General features: G+C 36.9%; 2 protein-coding genes and 1 long non-coding RNA gene across 9 annotated transcripts in view; 2 read left to right on the forward strand and 1 right to left on the reverse strand.

Annotated features, from left to right (window-relative positions):
• On the forward strand, positions 1-21,393 carry LOC122829159 (glycine receptor subunit beta-like). Of its 2 annotated transcripts, XM_044113501.1 has the most exons (11): positions 1-144; positions 10,904-11,030; positions 12,490-12,596; positions 13,570-13,637; positions 14,475-14,701; positions 15,581-15,663; positions 15,751-15,888; positions 17,102-17,254; positions 18,666-18,814; positions 19,691-19,849; positions 20,680-21,393. In XM_044113501.1, exons 2-11 carry the CDS (start codon positions 10,909-10,911, stop codon positions 20,971-20,973), a joined length of 1,500 nt encoding a protein of 499 aa, XP_043969436.1. In that variant the 5' UTR covers positions 1-144; positions 10,904-10,908; the 3' UTR covers positions 20,974-21,393. The 2 variants fall into 2 exon arrangements, with proteins under 2 accessions (XP_043969436.1, XP_043969438.1); XM_044113503.1 differs by lacking the exon at positions 18,666-18,814 and having other exon boundaries at positions 17,102-17,145; positions 20,680-21,391.
• LOC122829161 lies at positions 18,825-24,429 on the reverse strand. The gene is made up of 3 exons (XR_006370336.1): positions 24,308-24,429; positions 20,879-20,967; positions 18,825-19,196 (listed from the first exon to the last, which is right to left on the reverse strand). It is a non-coding gene; the product is annotated as an uncharacterized LOC122829161 (long non-coding RNA).
• LOC122829158 (glutamate receptor 2-like) overlaps positions 24,354-24,842 on the forward strand; it is a 50,757-nt gene continuing 50,268 nt past the window's right edge. For 2 of the 6 annotated variants that reach the window (XR_006370335.1, XM_044113500.1), the window contains exon 1: positions 24,357-24,628. Coding sequence is in view for 5 of the 6 variants with exons in the window: in XM_044113500.1 (XP_043969435.1) it covers positions 24,559-24,628 (70 nt within the window). In the remaining variant the exon portion in view is untranslated. Of the gene's footprint in view, positions 24,629-24,842 lie in introns of all 6 variants that reach the window. The other 4 variants (XM_044113499.1, XM_044113496.1, XM_044113498.1 and 1 more) reach the window with 4 other exon arrangements.

The following is a 24,842-nucleotide window of genomic DNA, read 5'->3' on the forward strand; positions in this document are numbered from 1 at the left end:
AGGAGCAGTGCAGACAGAGGAAACACACAGTGGACAGCGCAGCACAGAGAGGACGGGCACTCTAGCTCTTTCCACAGCGGCATCACTGTGAGAACAACTGGCTCGCTTTAAATGCAGGACACACAACTACTCACCTAATCAAAGGTAAGCAGCAAACTATTGCGAAATGAATCTGTCAGTCTGACTGTTTTCTGACGCTGGAGTGGGCATGCATGCAGGGAGAGAAGAGCGAAGAAGTGTGGTCATAAAGGATTTTAGTGTTTTCTCTCCTCCTGGGACGGGGATGTAATTTAAAAAGCCTGATTTCTACCCATACCTGCTCTGCTCTGTTCATGACTTTTTACAGTTTTCCTGCAGTCAGACACAGAGAGAGTGTGTGTGTGACTTTAACAACGTCAGCAAGCTGTGTCATTGCATCTTGCCTGTGTAGTCTAACGCCGCAGTACCCCCCACACACACACACCTCCTCCCCTCCTGCACACACTGTACAGCCTTCTGCCTCTTCCTCCGCTTCCCTGTCCCATCACTTCTCACACGTCCTCACAGGCATCCTCAGTAATGAGTTTGTGAATGAACATTCTAGGATTTATAGATCTAGTGGAGGATAAAAAGGACAAAAGAAGGGATTTGGATCAATCCAACATTTTACTGCTACAGAATGGAAATGAGTAGAAACTGAATGTCTCCTTGGCGTCTCTTCAGTTGCCTTGACCTGAACAGAAAGTCTTTGTTGTAGAAATCTGCATAGTGATCTGTCTGTTCTGGAAATGTTGCTCACGTTTCCTTGCGGTTCAGTTGTTTCATGCTGCTGTATTATTGCATGCAGTGTTTCTGAATAGCTGTTATCCTCTAACATTGATTTAATGTAAGTTGACTGATTTAATGGGCAACACGGCAGTGCGGTGGTTAGCGCGGCCGCCATACAGCAACAAGGTCTCCGGTTTGAATCTCTGCTGCGTTTAAGTTCTTCTTCTCATTTTTGTTATTGATTTAGAGACAAATTTAAACCTTGTAAACAGAGCAATGTCTGACAGAAAAATGTTTTGCTATAATAATAAATAATTCACTGTTTATTTGTAATCAGTACCTATTGATTTCTATTTTTTAACCTTCAAATTAGCTACAGTTGCTCACTTTGTTCCTACATTTGCTACTGAAACATATTCTTTAAACCTGGGGTGTCCAAATATTTTTGGCTATTAGTCAGTTCATGGGCTGTTACTAATGAGAATAAGCACAGAGGACATAAGGAAACAATAAACTATGATGTAATAATGATAAATATACATGAATACATTCTATTTACAAATTTTAGTAGCTTATCTCAAAACTGAAGACTCCCTAAGAAATCAACAAAAGAATAAAATCATTAACCTGCACAACCAGGACAGAAGTAAGGTTTAAGTATTAATAAAGTCATTTTAAGTAACTAAGTAACAAAAAGGAAATTATATTTTCTTAAATATTTAATTCAAAATATCTTTGTGAGCTGTTATATTGGTAGTAATCCACATTAAAAGCTCAGATTTTGCAAAGTGAAAAAGAAAATACTCTTTAACGGAGAATAAACTAGACATAAATAGCGTTTATGTCACAAAAATCCTTTTGATCTCCTAAAGCTTAATTTTAAAGTCATTTGAGAAGAAATATAGGAGTTATTTTCTAATGTTACTATTGTCTTATATTCAATTACTTTAAGTTTAGTTTTTCATTTATTCATTTAATTAAAAACAAAACAATTATATACAATAGAGGAAAATATCCAAATAAATAAAATGAAAGGCAGCAGAAAAAAGAAAAAATCTTATAATATCTGCCAAGAATACATTTCTTTAAAATGATATGAGAAATCAGACATATCTTTATTTCAGGTAAAGTGAAATCTCACAGTGAAATTTGAATTATTAAATTGCTCTTATATTGACAGGGATTATTGCTAATCCCTGTCAGTAAATTTATTAAATCCCCGGTTTGAATGTGGAAAATCTTCAGAAATATTTTCACTTTTGGTAAAAGCCCAGGTGAATCCCATTACAGCTCCAATATAATGTGTACATTTAAAAATGACGTATTGCATTGCCACACTGCACTTTATATACTTTGCAGTTTGCTGAGCTCATTTTAATTTGTAGTGGGGATCTGATCATGCTCTCATAGAAAAATCTCACAGTTTCGCTTTCAGGCCTCGCCAACTCAGCACACTAAGAATAGCAATGCAGGGCATTTACGTGGCTGAGCCGCTTTGTTCACATTGACAGAAAACACGTGAGCCCTCAGCAAAACCACCTGGATAGTTTTGAATTATAACTCTGACCCAAATGACAGCATGAAGAGAGGGAGAGAGAGAGATAGAGGGAGAGAGAGAGAGAGAGAGAGAGAGAGAGAGAGAGAGAGAGACTTTATAGCAACAATGTAGTATAGAAAGCTATTTTATTGAACAAGTAAACATTTTTGGTTTATTAAAAACAAAACATTTACCACTTTGCTGCACCGCATCTGGATTTTATAGCAATTTATGTCTTGCTAATTTGTCTCAAAATTTTTATATGGATGGATGGATGGATGGATGGATGGATGGATGGATGGATGGATGGATGGATGGATGGATGGATGGATGGATGGATGGATGGATGGATGGATGGATGGATGGATGGATGGATGGATGGATGGATGGATGGATGGATGGATGGATGATTTGTCGGCTCCGCAGCCCCATGTTTCTATACTTGTAATGCGGAACGTTTTTAGAACGTAAACAGGAAAAACAGAAACTTTAAGATGAAGGAACTGATTTAGTTCTGCTCTGCTTCTGCATTGTTACGTGTTCATTTCCTGACAGCGGATTCTGGTGTCGTCTGTAGAACCGCAGCGCTGGCATGTCACATAAATGAGACAGTAGCAGCAGAATGCAGCTGCGGTGAGTTTGCTTCAGGCGCTGCGTCCACCTTGGCGTCCATCACGGGTCGTGGATCAACACATTCTGGCTGCAGCATTTAAGGACAACCTGCTGGTGGCTACAACACTCCCTCTGCACATGTTGCATTTCTGAGGGAAGAGGCCATAAAAATAATGCTTCAGAAGCCATGTTTGAATCTGTTAAACCTCAAACATCCAGCATAACATTTACTAATCCCAACTAATCCAGTTAAAATCTTTTTGTCAGCCCTCATAGTTTAACGTTGTTACTCCCATCCACTGTTTGTCCAGTGAGCCCCTTTCACATCAGTGAGCTGCACGGTAATTAAGCAGAAACTAAAGGTTTGTTTAGCAAAGTTAAGCTAAGTTAGCTGGACATTGCCATGGTGTCATAATTTAAGGCATGTGAATGTGTCACAATCACAAATCTGATCAGGGACGCTGTGTGGGTTGGAGGGAAGATGAGAGAGGAGGGAAAAAAGCAAAAATAAAGAAAATTGAATGGCAAACATTTTCTAGTGAATTTAAATGATATGAAGCTAAAGCTATTCCACGAGACGAGTTTTTGGTGAAACATATTTACAGACCAAGGTGTTTTTATCTTAAAGAGGCTTGATTACTGCTCTGAATGTGTTGGGGTTTTTTGCATTAAATGGCCTTTTGGAGTCTCTGTACTCCAGTTAACGATAAACCGATTACTAAATTAGTTGACTATGTTTTCAATAGTTGATTAAACACTACTATTCTGATTAACCATTTCAGCCCTAATCTGTCATGAATTGCGGGTGTAGGGTGGTGAGACGGCAGGCAGGAGACTTGTAGCATAAATGTATTTAATGAAAAAAATAATCCAAAATGTCCAAAACCAAGGCAGCACTGCTGAGCAGAATCCAGAGCTCACACAGGTAGTGACAGGGTACACGAATGGACTAACAACAACTGACTGTGACAACATCAGACGAGGACCCGACAACGACACAGACACACAGGTGGCACTAAATACACAAGAGGTAATCAGGGAACGAGACACACCTGGAAACTAATCAAGGGGAGACAGGACAACAGGGAAACTCAGACACACAGGAAACTCAAAATAAACCCACAGAAAAACACGGAACATGACATAATCCCAATATTGTCTGTAAACATTATGGCCGATGGAGACTCCAACCTGATTTGATATGACAATCTGCTCTTTATAAGTTCAAACAAGAAGGGGATCAAAGTTCACCCCTGATGTGCATCCCGTCCCAAACGTGAATGGATCTGTCACACCTACCGTACAACCGTACACCTCACCACTGTCTCACAGTGATGTGTCCTCTAACTCAATGTTTCTCAACCCTTTTCCAGCCACGGATCACTAACCCCAATTAACAAACACAACATCTTAATATATACAACCTGAAATTAAAATATGAGTTTTGAAACTATTATCTTTGTTCCGCCTAAAGTGAAGGGTGGCGCTGTTTTGTAAATGTGACTGGCCACAATAAAACCCTGAATAAGTCAACCTAAGGCGTTTTGAGTCATGTACAGATTCTGAATGTATTTTTTCTAATCTTTCCAATGGTGGAAAACATATGGAAATAAAAAAGTTCTTTACTTCAAGTGTTGTGTGCACTAATAACATTATAGGGCTATTTGTAATTTAGAAGCATGAGAAAAATAGATTTGTGTTGCGTTGGCAAAAAACAAACATTTTCCTTCAGCCAGTGGATAGCCCAACATAAATAATATTATTTTAGGTGTTAAGAGCCAGTGAGTCAGCGCGGGGCGCAGCGTTGTTCACCGGGACATCGCACTCAGCACAGCTGCAGACCTGGATCTGCCTGCCTGCTAGGTAACAAAATAGAATTTAAAAACACCTTGAGAAACTTTCAGGCTTTTTTTTATTTAATTTATCCATTATTACTTTTAAATGTAATCCTTTAGTAAGCTAATTGTAGCATTGCACTTTCCTTCTCATTTCAGAGCAAATATATGGATGTTAACATGCAGGACCTCACAGACCACAGTTTGAGAAAGACTGCTCTAGATCCACAAAGAAATGGTGCAACATGTTTTGATTTTGCCTTTGCTAAAACATCATCACTCACAAAGAGAGCCTCACATCTGAACCACCTTTCCCTTCTTTAAATCAAACTGCTGCTCACTGATTGTCCCTTCTCTTCTTAACCTTCATAAAGCTTCATTAACTCGTTCCCGTATCTTTAAGTCATGGCTCATCAGCTTCATTCCTCTGCAGTTGCTACAATACTGCATCACCGTTGTTCTTAAAGACAGGTTGTGCTTTTTTCCAGTTTTTCCATTCAAATCTGGAAAAAAACAAAGAAAAAGAAAATTTGCACAGAAGACAAATGACAACCAATTAACATTAAAGAACATAACTCTTCTAGCCACGGCTCACAGACTTTGACAGAGTTTTTAAAACTTTAAATTGTTCTACCGGCTATCCTTACTCCTTTGGACGCTGAGAAAAGACAGGCGCGGAATAGATTGCTGTAATTACACAGTTACATAAGCTTCGCGGTGTCATTTAAATCAATCCAGGCAGATAAATCAGGCTAACAGCCTTAGCTGCTCATACATGCTCCTCTGTAGAGATTCAAGAGTCTAAAATCTTCACTCAAGTCTTTCTGTTTTTCAGTGGTGCAGTTTATGATGAAGAGTGCCTTAAGATGATGGAATGAGCACAGCGAGGCGATCCGGTGGGTCGGTAACGGTCTGCAGGGGCATTTTGTTGGGGTCCGTTGGGTGCCTGTAATTGGAAAGAAAAAGTGCTGCTGTAAATTATTTCTATTGTTTTCCCCTTGGATTATTGTGGTTTTCTTTGCAGGATGGGATTTTATTTTACTATACAGAAGCAATATTGCATAAATGGAGTAAATGATGTGAAATTGATGCTTGGTCCCAGAGAAATGGTGCAGTCATTGACGGAGAGGTGTAGCTTTTCGCAAAGGATTAGTTTTATCCCTTCAGAAAAATTACACCAACACTGACACTATCTGCGTTTCCATTGACAATATAATTGTGCAAAGTGAAATTACGGGGGGAAAAAATTGCGTCAATTTCAATAAAGCTCACGTTTCTCTTTAAAACTTTTTGTTCTGGAATGAGGTGGTTTTTCAACAATCTGATGTTACGAAGAAGACGACAGGAAATGGTAGGAACATGACGGCGCGGCACAGGGCCGGCCCAAGCCTCCATGGGGCCCTAAGCAAGATTTGGTTTTAGGGCCCTCTATTTCTGCTAACAATGTGGGCCGGCTGGAATCAACAGTTAGAATATTAGACCATCCGCATACCTACTATAAACTTATTGCATCTCTGATGGTGCTGTTTAAATTAAATCCTATGCATGTATAATATAGAATACATTTATGGATTTCTGGGCACCGATTTTCTTATTTCTGGGGGATCGGTGATCGGCCGATACTTAAATGTGAAGCCCATCTTATCCACTGATCTTATTTTCATCAGCAAAGGTTTAAAAATCAGCCTCTGTTCTCTTCTGCTCTACAGTGAATGTTTGACTGACAGACCGGCCCACCAGGACAGTCAACAATATTCACCTCACTGTTGCCAATTCTGTGACTCTCTTGCTATATTTAGCATTATTTCAGACAAAAAAATTTATATTGGCCAAAATCTAATTCGACAGGTCAGGCTTTTTAAATATTGGTAACTGGGTTTAGCCAGAAAACTGCAGTCAGTGCAGCCCTACACACATATTCATGACATTCTATGATTAAATTAATTTCTCTTAAGCGTAATTCCTTGGTGTAAAAATGTTATATACACCAGATGAGATTTTCTCCCCTGAGAATGTGGACTGGTACCAGGTTGATTCTGAGGCTTCAAATGATTTTAACAGAAGTTTCACATAACTTAGAAGTCGATGTAAAAAATATTGTTTGTTTTAGCCACATAAATGATCAGCAGCAAACAACATATCACCAACTACATGCAGGAATGAAAAGGCTTAATTTCCTCATTGTGTAGAGTAAAGGGGCTGCACAGTGGCGCAGGTGGTAGAGCTGTTGCCTTGCAGCAAGAAGGTCCTGGGTTCGATTCCCGGCCCGGGGTCTTTCTGCATGGAGTTTGCATGTTCTCCCTGTGCATGGTGGGTTCTCTCCGGGTTCTCCGGCTTCCTCCCACAGTCCAAAAACATGACTGTCAGGTTGATTGGTCTCTCTAAATTCTCCCTAGGTGTGAGTGTGTGCGCATGGTTGTTTGTCTTGTATGTCTTTGTGTTGCCCTGCGACAGACTGGCGACCTGTCCAGGGTGTACCCCGCCTCTCGCCCGGGACGCAGCTGGAGATAGGCACCAGCAACCCTCCCGACCCCATTAGGGAAGAAGGGTGTAAGAAAATGGATGGATGTATGGATGTAGAGTAAAAGTTTTTAGTACCCAGTGGCACCATGAAGTCTGGGATATTTCCAGACAGATCAGGAGTTCATAAAGACACAAAGGCCCAATTCTAAGGCAACAAATTACAAAGTCCGATTTCTTGCAAGTACATTTGACTTATAGCAACTGAAGGTAACATAGTTACTTCATTGTGCTATAAAATGTCACTATGTAGCTGGAAAACATATCAATCTGCCCCTTTAAATAATAAGTATCGGTATTGTTATCGGCGATACTGATTCCTATATTTACTTGGCATCAGATTGATGCAAAACATGCGCTATCACAGAGCTCTAATGAACACTGCCAGATCTGCTTTAAGAGATCCTCCACCAAACATACCAGGATTTTCCAGAACCCTGTACCTACTTCATCTTCTAACAGAAAGATTAGAGCGTCTTTATTATGATGCCTTCAAACTGAACATAATACAAGACACCACAGACCCGCCAGCATCAGTGGGGCCGGCTTCCTGCAACTATTAGATTCATTACGTAGAATATTAAAGAGAAAGAAGTACCAAACACCATCACCACTCTAATCCACTGACATCTTAATGTGTTGCCAACACCTGGATCTCCACCTCCCAAATCCTCTTATAATTGCTTTCATGTGTTTAGTTGCTGCACAGAACATGAAGGGCAATTTCTCCTCTTCTTAATCTGCAGCTTTGGAAACGCTCAGAAAACTTTTTTTATGCATACACACACACACACATTTAATTCCAAAGACTGTCACAGTTCAATGTTTGTGCCTGTTAAGCTCTTTGATGGGTTGTTTATTTAAATGCATGTCAATGCTGAGTAATTCTCTCTAAAGTAATGATCTTTTCTTGCTAGTTCCTGCTTAATTAGAACGATTAAACTGGTAAACTGAAAACACCTCTGTCTCTTCTTTACACATACAGCAAGTCAGAAACTCTGCAGTAATGTTATGAAACCATGACCTTTTAGGGCTGAAACGATTAATGGGATTAACTGTGATTAATCGGTTAACCATCAATCATTAACTATCAATCAAAAATCAATCAAACTTTATTTGTATAGCACATTTCAGCATCAAGGCATTTCAAAGTGCTTTACATCAAATCAAACACAGAAACACAATGCAACATAGAATCAACAATAAAAACAACATCAAGTCAGATTCTGTCAATAAATTTGCAATTGATTACGTTTCAAATACAACTCTAAACAAGTGGGTTTTTAGTTGAGATTTAAAGGAAGTCAGTGTTTCAGCTGTTTTACAGTTTTCTGGAAGTTTGTTCCAGATTTTTGGTGCATAGATGCTAAATGCTGCTTCTCCTCGTTTGGTTCTGGTTCTGGGGATGCAGAGCAGACCAGAACCAGAAGACCTGAGAGGTCTGGAAGGTTGATACAACAGCAGCAGATCTTTAATGTATTGTGGTGCTAAACCATTCAGTGATTTATAAACTAACAACAGTATTTTAAAGTCTATTCTTTGAGCTACAGGGAGCCAGTGGAGAGACTTTAAAACTGGTGTTATGTGCTCTATCTTCCTGGTTTTAGTGAGAACGCGAGCAGCAGCATTCTGGATCAGCTGCAGCTGTTTGATTGATTTGTTGGACAGACCTGTGAAGACGCCGTTACAATAATCAATACGACTAGAATGAAAAGGTTTAAAAAATATACAATTTGGTGAAAAATACAACATTTTAAAAGCAGTTGTATCTTAAATGCAAAGATATTCACATTTTGCATTTAAGATAAAACATCATTGTCTGTAAATATGTTTTTTCCAGAATTTTGCAAGTGAATAATGGTTTTAGTTTCATCTGTAAGTAAAGCTATGGTATTGCATTTTAGGAAAATCATTTTAATTTTCTTATTTAAAAAGGAACTGGACTTTTAATGTATCTAATATTGTAAAAAAAAAAGGCTTATTAAATTTAAAAAATCTGTATAATTAGCCATTTTTTATCTGATTAATCGATTTATCATAAGAATTATCTATAGAATAACCGATTGTTAAAATAATCATTAGTTGCAACCCAAGTAATTTGGAGACAAAAACAAAATATTTTTTTATAATAAAACATATTAAAATATTATCTAGATTAATTAATTTTATGCCTTTATGTCTGTTCATACTAATAAATTTCTCCTTAGAGATAATGAAAACACAATATTACAGATTAGACTATTACATCAGACAGATAAATATTTGATGGTTTAATGAAAAATGTTTTAATACCTCCTTAAAGGTTATTTTCAAAAGGTACTTTTATTTTGAAAATCGAGCCCCATTGAACACAGATTAGAATTTATAGACATTTACTCATATATAACTGGATCCAGTTCAGAACAAATTCAGTTGAGTTCATTTTTTATTTTTTTAAATCCAGTAAAGATCCGTGTATGTCCACCAAAGTCAGTATATAATGAGCTTAAAATCAGTTGACTCGACTATCAAGAAGAAAATGTGAGTTTCTGAGCAGCAGACCCATAACGACCTGGGATTCCAACCTCAACATGTGTGAATAGAAAGAGCTGACTTGCCTCTTATTTCAGTGCAGTTGGTCGACCTGATGAGCTGAGGTTAGCAACACTGGCCCCAGCGGAGTCCCCAAGGTAAATTTATCGCTCAGCGGTTCGTGGCTTCATGCCAGGGAGTTTGTTCCCCGCTGAGGAGGAGACGTTCCTCTGCAGAAGAAAGATTTTAGTCCTGAGAGGCCTTGGATCTGTGATGCTGTCCCAAATGGTTTTAAAGTAATTCTGGAAGTGCATTCTGGGTTTATTTTTGGAGAAGACAAAGAAGAAGAGGAGGGTTGATGTCTTCCTGTCGGGATGTCAGATTTGGTTGTTGCACACTAAGCTGTATAAATTCATTCTGATGATAAAAAGTGAAAAGGGCTTCTAAAATAGGGGGAATAAGCTCATAAATTAGTGGTAAAACCAAAAACAACAGAGACAGTGAAGACGATACAAGCTCAGAGTTTTCTGCACTCCTAAAACACAAAATCTTACCAAACAATTTTGGTTTAGATTCTAATGCAAATATCTTGAAATAAGACGAAAGTAACTTATCTGTAACCTTTCGGTAAACTATCAGAGCTTGTTTAAAGTCAATAATTCATTAATATTGATGAAAAAAGTACTACTTACTTCACAAGAATATTTCACCTATAGTAAGACATTCTTCCTGTGTTACACATGAAATTATCTGCAAGTGGAACTAGAACCTTTTCATCATTATCAATGAATTATTGAATTAAACAGGTCTCTATATCTGAAAAGTTACCTGTAAGTTAGTTTTGCTTTACTTCTAGGGAACTAAGATATTTGTACTAGAATTAGAACAAAAGTACTTGGTAAGATTTTGTGTTTTTCTGGACAGAAAACATGAAGCGGTGACTGAGTCTGGAAACTAAATGTGTAGTAGCTATATTAGACCACTAGAGGGCTCTGTGACGCCATGTTTGTAAAACAATCCCGTCGTTTCCTGCTGTGCGATTCACTAATTGCGTTTAGAAAAGTGCTTCAAAAAATGTAAATCTTTTTGTGTAAAATGAATAAATCCATTTTTATTATTATTGTTAAATTTTATTTTTCAGGCATCATGGCTCTTGTATTTAAATCCATGATTTTACTGCTGCTGCTCTCCTGCTGGCAAACTGCTGGAGCCAAAGAAGGAAAATCCACCAAAAAAGGAAAGAAAGGAAAGCAAGTTGTCTGTCCATCGTAAGTAAAAATTATAATAAAAAAAACTGTTTGTCTATAAAAATGGAGCAAAAATAACATATTAAAACAAATTTAAAGATCTGAACTAGTGGAAATTAATAATGTTAATATCCTGGAACCATAAAATTTTAACTGGCACTCAAAACTCGGTGGAAAAACCCCACGAAAAAGAAAACCAAACTGAAATTAAAATTCTTCAATCAGAAATACAGAAGAATGCAGTAAGCTGCTTGGTAAAATCCTGTCTATGTCATTTGGGTTAGATTACTGTGATTCAAATAAAAAATAATACAGTTTAAATGGGAATAAAGCACAGCGTTCATTCATGTAGTGTCTGTGTTGTCTTTAGGTTGAGATCATGGTGGTTAGCATGTAATTTTACAGAAGAAAAATACCAGGCATTTAAAATTACAGATATAAGATGGTTAAAGAAAAATTACAGTCAGGAAAAATCTTAAAATGAAGATTTGATGGACTTTAAAAAACAAGAAGACATGAAGGCATTTAGCTGCGTTATTGTTAGGAGCCTAAAGAATCATCTGATTATTTGTGTGATCACAGGTTTTATTTGCACAGTTTTCTTCCCTGATGACACAGGATTCTTCCAAATTACAAAACCAGGACTCATGATGATCGAGCTAACAGTGGCTCTGGCAGTGTTGAATGGATTTGTCAACACAGTTTAATCCCTAATCCCACTGAGAATATTTGGGTTGTGCTGGAGAAGAGTTTACGCAACCCAAAGCCCCTCAGTACAGAATCTGACAAAAAGGAAACTGCTAACAGATGAAAAATGTTAATTTAACAATAATCAGAGCAAAGTGTTAGTGTGAAACGTTTTTTTTTATGTATAACTTTATTACTTGTACCTGTACAGGACAAATTGTGTTGCCATTCCAGGTTAAAAACATTTGCAATAAAATGGATTGTCTTGTTTTTTTAATCTGTTGTGAAATCAGACTTTCCCAGTAGGAAGCAGGAAATTCCCAGTTCTGAGTACAACTGGAGCTGCTTTAGGTTTCTGGAAACCAGTCAAACCCTTTCCTTTGTTGACTGGAAACGCCACATTCCCCATCTCACCAAAAGTGTTTTTTCTGTTTTTTCCATGTAAATTGGGTCAGATGTTTTGGTCTTTTTTTTCTTCTGCTAACATATTACAGCAGGTTTACACTGTAAAACACAAAATTTTACCATGTATTTTTGGTCTATTTTCATGCAAAACTTCAAATGAGTTAAAACTACCTTGCAGTACCTTTTCAGCAAAACACAGGAGCTTGTTTTAACTCAGTAATTCATTAATACTAATATTTAAAAAAATCTAGTTCCACTGACAAATTATTTCACTAATAACGAGATTTATTTTCAAGTTGCCTGCAGTCTTTTGGTACCAAAGTGTGTTGTATTTAATTTTCAGTTCCTGTTTTGATCTAATCATGTAATTTTTTTTTCTTTTTAACAGACAGCTGTCACAGGAGGATTTGGCCCTGGTTCCGGCTAACTCCACCTCCAACATTTTGAATCGTCTGATGGTCAGTTATGACCCAAGAATAAGGCCCAACTTTCAAGGTAATGCAGAAATGTTCACAACGGGCACAAAATTAATTTGTTAAACTGAATCATAATAAGAAGGAATGACTCCCAACTTTTGGCCAAATTGTTAAGCACAGTTGCTATTTGGGACAATTAGAAATGAAATGGACAAACTGACTGTCCCTGTAAACAAAAACAACTAAAAGTAGAAATGTTTTGAGCTGTGAGGAAACATTTTCTCACTGAGATTGTACCACACCTGCTTCAGAGGTCAAAGGTCATAGTTGGAAATAATGTCACATCAGAAAATCAACTAGCGATTCATGGCTAACAGTGAACATCAGATTTGTAAATCTGTTCTCAGAGTTGTTTCACAAAGCATTCCAGTTCTGACTTTAGAGCACAAACAAAATTCAACAGGACTTTACCCACACCAATAGGAAAAACTAAAGGATTTAGTTGTATCTTAAAGCAGAGACTGAGTTTTGTTTGTTTGTTTGTTTGTTTGTTTTATTTACATGAAATAGTCTTATAGAAGTTACTTATTCACTGCAAAAACACAAGATCTTAACAAGTATTTTTGTTAGTTTCTGATGTAAATATCTTAGTACACTTGAAATGAGACAAAAATTACTTACAAGTAACTTTTCAGCAAGGAATATGAGCTGATTTTAAACAAATGATGTATTAAGATAGATGAAAAAAGTGCTGGTTTCATTGGCAGATTATTTCACGTATAACAGGACACATTTTCCCATGTTAAAGTGAAATAAACTTCCAGTAGAACTAATACATTTTCACAAATATTTTTTTACTTAAAACAAGCTCATATTTCTTGCTGAAAAGTTACTTGCAAGTTATTTTTGTCTTATTTCAATAGTACTAAGATATTTGCAGTAAATATCTTGTACTACTTGGTAAGATTTTGTGTTTTTGCAGTGCTGAGAACCAGTAACTGTGCATTTATTTGTTCATTTGCAATATTCCATGTGGTGTTGCTTTATTTCAGGTATTCCAGTCGAGTCCAGGGTGAACATCTTCATCAACAGCTTTGGCTCCATCCAGGAGACGACCATGGTGATTCCACTGACACACTTAGTTTCATTTTTAGTGTCGTTAAAATTATGTTGCAGAACTGCACTCAAAAAAATTCTGACTTTCTAAATTAAATATGTCTTTGTAACTGTCCAACTCCCAACACATTAACCGTAGCTGATGAAATGAGCCTTTTATTTTTCTACATAGTTAATAAATCCTGTAATATTTGATCTACACAAAAACAATTTATTTCCTGCCTCTGTTCAAGTTCGAGGTAAGTCCAGAGAAATTTGTCTTTTTTCATCTTTATCCTGATTTTACCAGAGAACCACAACATTAAGGACTGAAAAGCTGATCTGATAGAAATTCAGTGTCAACTAATTAAAAAAATGATTATCAGAGCTGTGAAGGAACTTTCTTCTTATAGTTTTTTTATTTACAGAATTCAGTATACAGTTTACAAAGTTTTAACAATAATCAGTAATATATTATTCTTTAAAGTTAAATAAAATGAAATAAATAAATGAACATTATTGCTTGCTGGTTACTTTAGTGATTTAGTACCTCAGTTAAGAGCTTTACTGTATTTTTATTTTGATAATTAAAATACAGGAGTCATGCATACAGCATGGTTTTCATTCGATTTCTTATTTATTTTTCATTCTATTCATTCATGTATTCCTAAAAATATTAATGTTTTCAAAAGCAAAACAGGGGGAAAAAAACATTTTATTTATTTTATTAATCAAGTTTAACATTCATATTAGCATTCACAAAATAAATAATTTAAATCTAAGATTTCTGTATCTAAATTTCAAACACTTGTAAAGGAAGTGCGGTGAGGAGTCAAACTAAATGAGCATGTTTTCTACCCAGGACTACAGAGTGAATATATTTCTTCGTCAGAGATGGAACGACCCTCGTCTTCGACTGCCTACTGACTATAAAAGTGAAGCGCTGACTGTTGATCCCAAAATGTTCCAGTGTTTGTGGAAACCAGACCTGTTTTTTGCCAATGAAAAAAATGCAAACTTTCATGATGTCACACAGGACAACATTCTTCTCTTCATATTCAGGAATGGGGATGTCTTAATCAGCATGAGGTATCCAGCCACGTCTTCTGACATTGAGCCACAACATCCACATGTTCTGGTCAAACAGTTTGAGAATGAGGATGCGTTTAATGCATGTGCACAGGCACCATTTCAGACATCCAACACAAAAATTGCATTTTAACTCTGAGGACAGACTGAGAAATTTAACAAGACGGAGCAAAAAGCAGAAAATAAACCAAAAACATTCATGTTTGTAGATTTTGGTGGAACTGATTTGCAGTCCTGAAGTTTTAACTTCAGATCCGTACCTGCATTATACATGTATTGAAATATTTGCAGATTCATAATTAAAACTCTCTGTGTGGCTAATTTCATAACATCAAAAGTGAAAGTGAAGATCTAAGTACTGAAACTCTTTATATTTTGTATGATGATGTTGGATTTTGAGGTCTGAGTCGGTGAGAAACTTTTGAGTTTTGGAGGCAGTCTTCCTGTTTCACCGGGTCTCCCAGCTGAACTTTCTGACTTGGATCATAAAAATTTGAAATTAGGAATTCAAAATATGCATAGGATGCAGAATGAATGAGTACAAATTAATGAAAGCGAATAATTAAAACACAATATGCATGAAATATGACAAAAATAAATAAAAATCTGCTGTTTCTTTTATCTTTGAATTTACAGTATAGAAATTCTACCAATTAAATTGTAGAAGTTAATCTTTGAAAATGTTAAGTCTGTTTTTTAGTGTATAATTACTATCTGGCAATAAGAAATATAAAAAATGGGAAGTTGTAGTGTTAGTTAGGAGGCCTTGTTAGCTCATAATACTCCTCTGGATTCCCTCTAAAAACTATTAAGATGTTATTTTAAAGTGATGCCAGCATTTGCTTCATAATGCTAATGTAATGTACTTACTATATGCAGACTTTCAGTGACTCTGTCTTGCCCCCTGGATCTCACACTCTTCCCTATGGACACACAATTCTGTAAGATGCAGCTGGAGAGCTGTGAGTAGAAACATGCCTGCAATGCAGTGCTAACATGCTCACTATATAAATATATGCACGTAACCTAAGTCTGTTTGCATGTTTTAGTTGGTTATACCACCAGTGATCTGGTGTTCATGTGGCAGTCAGACCCGGTCCAGATGGATGAGATCGCTCTCCCACAGTTTGACATCAAACAAGAAGACATAAAGTATGGAAACTGTACAAAGTACTACCAAGGAACGGGTTCGTAATCCTGATTTATCACTTTAAGTAACTCTGTGCAAAGATACAGTGCATACAGATATTGTTCACAGTGCTTCATGTTTTCCAGATTTTATGTTACAGACTTAAAGTGACTGGATTGTACTAAATTATTCTCTTTAATAAGAATTCTACACACAAATATTCCATTATAACTATGTGGAAATTTATTTAATGTTTATTTAAAATAGAAAACGATTTGCAGAATTAAATACACCTGAGTATGTGGGAGAGTTTAGTTTTGATAGTCAAGTAAATGTGGTGAAAACCTCAGTGGCTTTGTGATTTATAGGTCATGCAAAGGTCAAACGCACAATGGTGTATTAAAGCCAATGTAGATAGAAAATAAACAAGTAAATTTCTGCCAAAAAGGAAATTTCTGAGCTTGAAAATTAAAAAAAGCTCTGAAATTTTGAAATTAATCAATTTTTCTAATTTTTCAGAAAAAAACATGGAAATTTCTGAGTCAAAAATGTTCAACTTTAGAAACTCTGAAATGTCCTTGTTGTTTCTAGAAAATGTATGAACCTAATCTTAAAATTTCTATCGAATTTTTAACTTTTCAAAAGCAGAAATTACAAAATTTTCTGGAAAGTTTCTGAGAAATTTACTCCTCCTATATTTTCTACCTAAATTAACCCTAACACGCCGTTGTACAAACTAAACTCTTGGTGAATGAATACTGCATGTTAAAATATAATTTGTGTAAATTGAATCTTCTGAAATATATTGCTAAGGCCAAGAACTATAATAAAACTTAATGTGCAATCAGACACAACAGGTTCTGCAGACCGTTTAAGCTTTCAAACTTGCACACTGACAGCGTGTTGCTTGTGTGGGCGTGAGACATTATTAGCATCAGATGTTTTGTAGAAATGCCTTTTTCCCCACTGAGCGCTCCGGCATTGTCACTGTGCCTTTCTGTTTCAGGGAGTTGTTGCTATAGAAACAGGAATCCTAATTTGGCTGACTTGACTGTTCGGAAAAAAAAAAAATGCTGCTTGTATTTTACTGGGACTCTGAGCTAAAAATAGTGCAATGCTGCAATAGTGCAAACACACCTTCTGAAATAATCCCTGCTGATATTCATATTCAAACATTTTTAGCATTTTAACTCAGAGTTTATAAAGAGTTATAACAACAGATTTAACTATTATGACGCCACATTTTTATGATTTTTTTTTTTTCTTTCCAGGGTATTACACCTGTGTTGAGGTGATTTTTACGCTGCGTCGACAGGTTGGTTTCTACTTGATGGGAGTTTATGCTCCGACTTTGCTGCTTGTTGTTTTGTCCTGGTTGTCGTTCTGGATCAACCCAGACGCTTCAGCTGCACGGGTACCACTTGGTGAGCACAAGCACACATATATGTTGGTTTTGGCTTCATTCATCCATTTTCAAACCTATAAAACTTACTGATATTAAATTTATCTTCCAACTCATAAGTCGTATAAAGTTGAAATAAACAAATTGTAAATCATAAAATCATTTTGTCAGAACGAAGCAGAATTCACACCAATCAAGTATAACATCATGAAGGATGTAATGAGCTGCACTGATAAACACATATCATCTATTAGTGGACGGCTTATGTTAAAGGATTTTTATATGTTACGCAAAATTCCCATTTTGCACGTTTTTGTACTTGTATTTGGATTTCTAATGGTTCTAAAAATAGCCCAAGTGCTTAAAAAAAACTCCCAGTAAGTTCATGTTTTTTGGTGTCTGGAAAATGGGCGGTTTCAAAAACCTCCGGAATGTAACGACACAAATCAGCAGGCACTGCCTGTTACCTAGCAACCCCAAGGAGCTCAGTCTGTTACCTAGCAACTCCCAGAAAACCCCAGCGGAACTCATTTAAATTTAAAGTGACAAGATGCGCTAAAACAGCTCATTCTGAAAGGAAATCCAAATTGAACAGATTAAAATCTCATTATCTAAAAATTATTTAGTGCAATGTAGTGAATGTGCTTTGTATAGCCCATACACCTTTCCTAACCTGTTCAAGGAAGCATATTAGGTCACATTAAAGCCAAAAAATAAATAAGAATCACATTTTTGTCCTCAGTATTTATGTCTTTGACATAAATTAGGATTCCTCTCCCCAGGGAATATTTCAGTTTTATTGCAGATAAAACTTTCTGGCCTCTGATATAATGGCCACGTCCAGTCATAAAGATGTAGCTTGAGATGCTTGTCTTGACCTGCCATCGTGGGGAGAGGAGAGTAGGTTGTTTCTACTCACAGGTTGTTAGCTGCCTTAACAACAGCTAACAACCTGATAGCTAACCTGGTCAGCTGGTTCCTACTGATAGCTGTGGGGTTTGCTTGCTGTGAAGGAGACAAGGACTATGTTGTCACTGGTAGCTGGTGGTGTCTTCATCACTTTAATGGCTATAGCAAAGAAAATAACTAAGATTATGAATTAATGGTATCCCAACAGCCAAACAGTCTAGTACCTCAATGCTTATGGCATATATTTAACAACATTTAACACTATATTTTTAAAAAATAATCATCCTTAGCCATGGATACTTTAATCGTGAAAGCTATGACAGGAACTTATTGCACAGTTGAAAATGAGTCATTTGTTAAAGTCTTTGTAAGTCTGATGGATCACGTTGAGAGATGAGAGTGCTAAAAATACTTTTTCTCCTTTTGTGTTTTCCTTTGAATAATTGTTGTAGAGCAAGGGTTACAGAAAAGATAACTCTGATCTGATAAAATATATGTTTCTGTTACCATCTGCTTGTTTCCAGGTATTTTATCAGTTCTCTCTCTGTCCAGTGAGAGCATGTCCTTGGCTTCAGAGCTGCCAAAAGTCTCATACGTAAAGGCCATTGATATATGGCTGATTGCCTGCCTGCTCTTTGGGTTTTTCTCCCTGGTGGAATATGCTGTGGTGCAGGTCGGTTCTAAGACACACACACACACACGCGCACGCACACACACACACGCACACACACGCCCACACACACATGCATACACAAAGACACTCTGAGGAAGAAAGAAACGTCAATAAATTAATAAATCTATATATTCAAATGTAAGTTGGAGACCTGAACAACCCTGAATGGACATCACGGTATAAAAAATTACAAATAATGAATAAAGTCAGCACAGCAAACCTGTGCAGGATGCTGTCTTAAAGTGATCCACAACTAGCTGAACATGTTAGCCTAAATATGTTTGTAGAAAAAGAACAACATATAGTCATAAGTATGATTGTATGTCTTTATTATATGTGGCCATTCTTTCACCTGTGCAGGTAAGTTTTAGTGAAGTCGAGCCTAAAAATAAAAAACAAAATGGAAAACATCGTAGAAGCTGATGAGAACAACCTTAAAAGTTTGGATGAAGCAAACTGCCTCAAAGTTTCACGTCATTATATACCAGATATCAGCGCTAGCTAGCGCTAGCACCATTAGCAGGAGCTAACATGAAATAAAAACAAGATGCAAGAAAATGAACGGATATTTAAAGTGACAATGAAGCATGTAAACATTACTACTGTTCTGACAGGTCAGAGCTAGCACAGTAGCACGTAGCATCTCGGACTTCGGCTTAAATACCCAGGAGGCATTTAAGCCGAAGTCCGAGTAACAATATTTTATTTAGATGTATAAAAAACTAATCACCCCACAGTATTTTCATTGTATTGTTTTTACATTTCAAATAAATGTTTTTTGATACAGCCAGTCATGGATCCCTTTAAAGATCACATTGTCTGCTCCAATCCACAGGCTCTGCACTCTTCTAACCACACTTCTTTCTTTCTGTGCAGGTTTTTCTGAACAGTCCCAAACTGATTGAAGAGGAGAAAGCAAAAATGGCCACAAAGGAAAAAGCTTTGAAAGAAAAGGAAGCAAAGAAGCCTTCAAATAAATCAAACAACACAGTGAATGGGACAGGTGGAACGCCCATTCATGTCAACACTTTACAGGTGAAGGCAACCTGCAGAGAACCTGCAATTATATACAGAAGGTCTACTGTGCAACATAATCAAATTGTTTTTACATTTAACAGAAATACAACAATTATTTCTCATGCAGCTAAAAAATACCATTCTGAAAATTATTTTTAATATAATTCCTGCATGAATTTATTATTTCAAATCGTATACAGTAAACACCTAATAAATTTAGTCACCGTTTTCACATCTTGTAATACTTTTTTGACCGTGATGCAATGTGGTGATGCTGCAAGGAAGTTTAAAAGTAAAACAAATCAAGTTTTAAAAAGAGGCAGTTTCATTGGATTATGTTTTATATAATGGAGTATGTAGAAAAAAGTAACCAAGTAATTAAGTAAGCACTTTGTATTGCCTTGTTGCTGAAAATGTGCTATATAAATAAAATTACTTTTACCTTTTACCTTTAATAAAGCAACTGGATTACTCTTAATATTTAAAAATTACATTGTCAGATGGACCAAAATATAAAGCTAAGCTTATTTAAAGGTCCAAAATGACAATAATTCATATAAACAACAAAAAATAACAAAAGCAAATAAAATAAATTTTTTCCAAATCAGTTTCTTTCAATAAAAAAACTTATAAAACTTTAATAAAAATTGCAGGTGTTTCTCTGTGTCTGGTGAATTTTTGTTTTTTCATTCAATCCAAACCTTTTACTCAAGAGTAGAAATACTTCATAATAAAATTACTTCAGTAAAAGTTATTTTCTTCAAAAATGTAAGTCAAGTAAATGTAATTGAGTAAATGTTACTCGTTACTACCCAGCTCTGCTCAGTCATTTGTTCTTTTTGTAACAGGTGGTTGAAAATCGCTGCAAGAAAGTTTGCACCTCCAAGTCGGACCTTCGCTCGAATGACTTTAGCATTGTGGGGTCTTTACCTCGAGACTTTGAACTTTCCAACTTTGACTGTTATGGTAAACCTGTTGAGGTCACAGGAGCTATCAAGTCTCAGAAAAAAACCAACAAGAAACCCCCACCACCAAAACCTGTCATACCTGCTGCTGCTAAACGCGTCGACCTCTATGCAAGAGCTCTCTTCCCCTTCTCTTTCCTCTTCTTCAATGTGGTTTATTGGTCAACCTATCTGTGAACGATAGATCGAAATAAATTAGCTTGTATCGTAATAGAAAGTAACTGTACTGAGGCTCATAAGTGACATTGCAAATTAATATTGTGAACTTTGTCCTGGTATTTCATATTACAGGGGATGATGTTATATTTCATACCTCAATGTAAAAACTGCAAAGACCTGCTTTTTCCTCCTGTGACTGTAAATGAGCACAACCTGAAACTTTAAAGCTGTTTCGTTGGCCCTGCTTCCGCCTGCAGATGGAAAAATGTTGCATGTGTGTTTGTGTGTTCAACAGCATTATGTTTTGTGTTGCTTAAACTATGCTGCAGTCAGGCCAATTAGACTATGTTACTGTAGTTCTTTACAGAAATGCATACAAGTCTCAGCTGGCCAATGCTGTCAAATACATGCTTACATAATAAATACATTCCAAAAATATAGATGTGACTCTTTTTCTTGATACCTATTCTTATTTTAAAGGTTCAAATTGAAGATTATGTTGGATTTTTATATTTATTACTGCAAATGTGATGGTGCTTGGGTAACACTACTCTCTAGTGTCAGCAAGTGTAGCAACAAACACTGAATGAAAAAGACACATTTTTTTCACTGTTTGAAGTTAAAACAAACCATAAGAGTTTTGTTTTAGGTCAGTTAGAATTACCAAAATTATTTTTTTATTGGCTAAGTTCCACAATAATGACAGAAGGGATGTCATTCATGAGATAAATCAAACAATTAATCAATCAATCAATAAGCCTACATCAGGAACATCAGGCAAATGCGACACAATTCTGACCTTTTCACCTCTCAAATAAATCCAGTCTGCGCCACTTCCACATAAAAGTGAATAGTTGTCCGAATGTTTTCAAAGTATTGGAGGTCTGAACGGTCATTTCTCTCTTTGTGCTGCTTTTATGTTATTGATGTGAGACATGCGTCATAATTCTGCACCAGAAGAAGTCAGAGGCTGTAAATCTGCATCTAAACAATGCCTGAAAACTATGATACAATACTCTATACAAATCTCTCTGGCTTTCATTGTGTTTTTTTTTTTTTTTACTGAATCCATCTACGACCTGGTCCGCTGTCATAGGTTTTTCCCCTGTAGGTTTTCCATTTTTTCATTAAAGAACGTTGTAATTTCACAGTCGTTCTCTGCACTGGGTCCTTCAACAGATCAATGATGCTTTTAATGTTGCAAATGTCATGTGACTGCTGGGTTTTGCCTCTAAAACCCAAAGCAATTACAGATCCATGATACAAAACATTAAAAACATCACGTTCCACTGGCAGAAAAATGTTTAAATCTCGCTTAATGTTAGTGTGAAATAATAATTTCATCCCAGCTTTGTAGAACTGTCATCATTTCCATCACAGTTCTTGTGTTGACAAAATATAGCAGCATGAACTGAGTCTCAGACTCACAGCTGTGCACCATTTAGAGCTTCTGGGTTGTATTTTTCATGCATGAGAAATGTTTCACAGAACTGTTCGCCTGCAAAAATGAACAGCTTAAGCACTTTCTCATCATGTTATTTTTATTTTTTATTTTTGGTTAGTTTGTAGTGTGTTTTAAATGTGTCCATTCATTCTTCCATACCTGTTAGATCCTATCTTAAGCAGTCAATGGGCAAACACAAGCTTTTAGCAGGTGCTTTTTATAAAGCCCACATGTTTTTAATTAAACATATTTAATATTCTAAACTCAAATGTTGTGTTTTCATTAGCTGCAAGCAGAAAATCTTCATAATTAACAGAAATAAAAGCTTGGAAACATAAATCTGGGTGTAGTTAATCTACATAATGTGTTTCACTTAGTGAAAGAGTTGCTGATTTAAATGAACTTTTCAGTTATATTCTGATTAATTAATGGGTTTGTGTAAGAACAGAGGTGGAGGGAATATATTAAGTACCTGGTGTCAAACAAAAGAAACAAAGGACAGCAGTAAAGGAGAGGGCGGATAGAGACAAAGTGACAGCGTGATTTGTGAAGAATAGTTGAAACCATAAAAGAGGTTGACAGGATCCTTGTGAGATCTGCCATGATGGATGATTTGGGTAAATTTTCTCTACCAAAAAGAGTAAAAAAGTCTGAGATGTTTTGGACAAGAGCAGAGGAGGAACGATGTTAAAAATGGAGCTGCCAGTGAGAAGAAAAAGAGGACGACCACAGAAAAGGTTAGTGGATGATTTATAGGTCTATGTGACAGAGAAGGATGTGGGGACAGGATGAGGTGGAGGCAGACAATTGCCATGGCAACCCATAAAGATAGCTGCTGTGAGGAGAAGTGAAAGATTGCCACAAACAGTCATTTCAAAATGGTGCAAAATTGTAAAACACAAAGTTCTCCCATTTCAAATCAGGGAGTACAGAGTAGAGATCTGGGTGGGATGGAAACATTTTCCCTCAAAATTGACATTTTGCATGTTTCTGTACTTCCGTCTGGAGCTCAAATGCTTCTAAAAATCCCAACCACAATATCCAAAAATTTTTTTAGAATAAGTTAATTGTTTATGTTGTCTGGAAAATGAGCCATTTCAAACAGAGGCCCTAAAACGTCTCAATCTGACAGAAGCTAAACCAATTAGCCCATAAACCTAACCTAACAGCTCTCTGGTTAACCGGAGGAGCAGGATGATCCTTAATCCTGCAAAGTTATTCGTCATTCTATACTTAGCTCAACAGTAGCTAAAGAGAGAATATTTATTCACTTCATTAAAAAACTGTCAGGGAAAGCTCTGCTCTGTGATGTTATTTGTTTGTTTCTGTGGTTTCTGGGTTTGTTTGTTCTGTTTCTGCAGGTGTAGAAGCAGACTTCTAGAGTTCTGTCTTGCATTCTCTCTATCCTTCTTTCTCCCCTCTATTCTTCTCTTCCCTCTTTTCCTTTTGACTTTTGCCCCACCTCTCTTTCTTTCCTTTTCTCTTTTTCCTTGTCATTTCGCTCTTTGTGTCCGTTGCGTTGAACGAAAGACAAACTGAAAGGGATTTTGGTCAACATTGTTTTTCACTTTGAGAATAAACTTTCTGAATATAGATTGAGAAGAAACTTGGCTCAAAATTGAACTTTCTGAGCCCAATAACAAAACAACCAAGTGAAAATATTTACTAACTCTGATTTACTCACGTTTATTCAAAACAACAACATAGGAGACAGAGAACTGATTCAAGTCTTGTGTTGCTTTATTGTTAAATAATTTAGAGGTGATCCATCACCTGCGCGCCGGTGGAATTGATCGATTATCTAAAAATAATATTTGAAAACATTTTAAACCACATGGAGGACTCCAGGATTTCCAGCATATAGCGTCCCCTACCTGACGGCGTTACTTCATCTGGTCGCTGCCGTACCTTCAGCTGTCGGCTGCTCTCGGTTTGCTCTCGTGCTTCATCGACGATTCAAGGCGCGTGCCTGCAAGTGAAGCGGCAGCAGCGGCACGCGCATCCTCCCCGGATCCAGATCAGAGAGCATCTGCAGTGGCCGAGCGTCTCTCAGCAGCCCCGGACCCGCACCATGAGCCCGCATCACGCCTGATGGTGGTGCGTTGGTGAACCGCTCAGCAGATCGACGTGGCATCGCGTGCAGGAGCCCGGACTCCACCATGAAGCTGCTCCTTGTGATGACTTTCTTATTCCGCCAGGCATTTTCCGGTTCTCCCAGCGTCCAGATCGGTAGGGTTTTTTGGGTTTCTGGCGTCAAGCCATCGTTTCGGTTCTTTTTTGCGTTTCTGTTCCGCCGTGCATGTTAATTAGCTTCCTCCTCTGCATGCTGCCGTCCCTTCCCATTCATCGCGCCCCCACTGTGGGCCTCTCTCCTCCCTGTCCTGATGCTGCTGTGGGAAAGGAGAGGCCTCCTGACAGCCCCTCGGTCGACGCAGTCTCCGGT

Source organism: Gambusia affinis, linkage group LG04, assembly GCF_019740435.1.
Source record: "Gambusia affinis linkage group LG04, SWU_Gaff_1.0, whole genome shotgun sequence".
Lineage (NCBI taxonomy): Eukaryota > Metazoa > Chordata > Actinopteri > Cyprinodontiformes > Poeciliidae > Gambusia > Gambusia affinis.

Excerpts from the sequence above, each read along its gene's own strand:
- LOC122829159 (XM_044113501.1), top strand. The coding sequence starts at position 10,909 with ATGGCTCTTGTATTTAAATCCATGATTTTACTGCTGCTGCTCTCCTGC. Across the intron at positions 11,031-12,489 it reads AAGCAAGTTGTCTGTCCATC|ACAGCTGTCACAGGAGGATT; the intron begins GTAAGTAAAAAT and ends TCTTTTTAACAG. Across the intron at positions 14,702-15,580 it reads GATGTCTTAATCAGCATGAG|ACTTTCAGTGACTCTGTCTT; the intron begins GTATCCAGCCAC and ends TACTATATGCAG.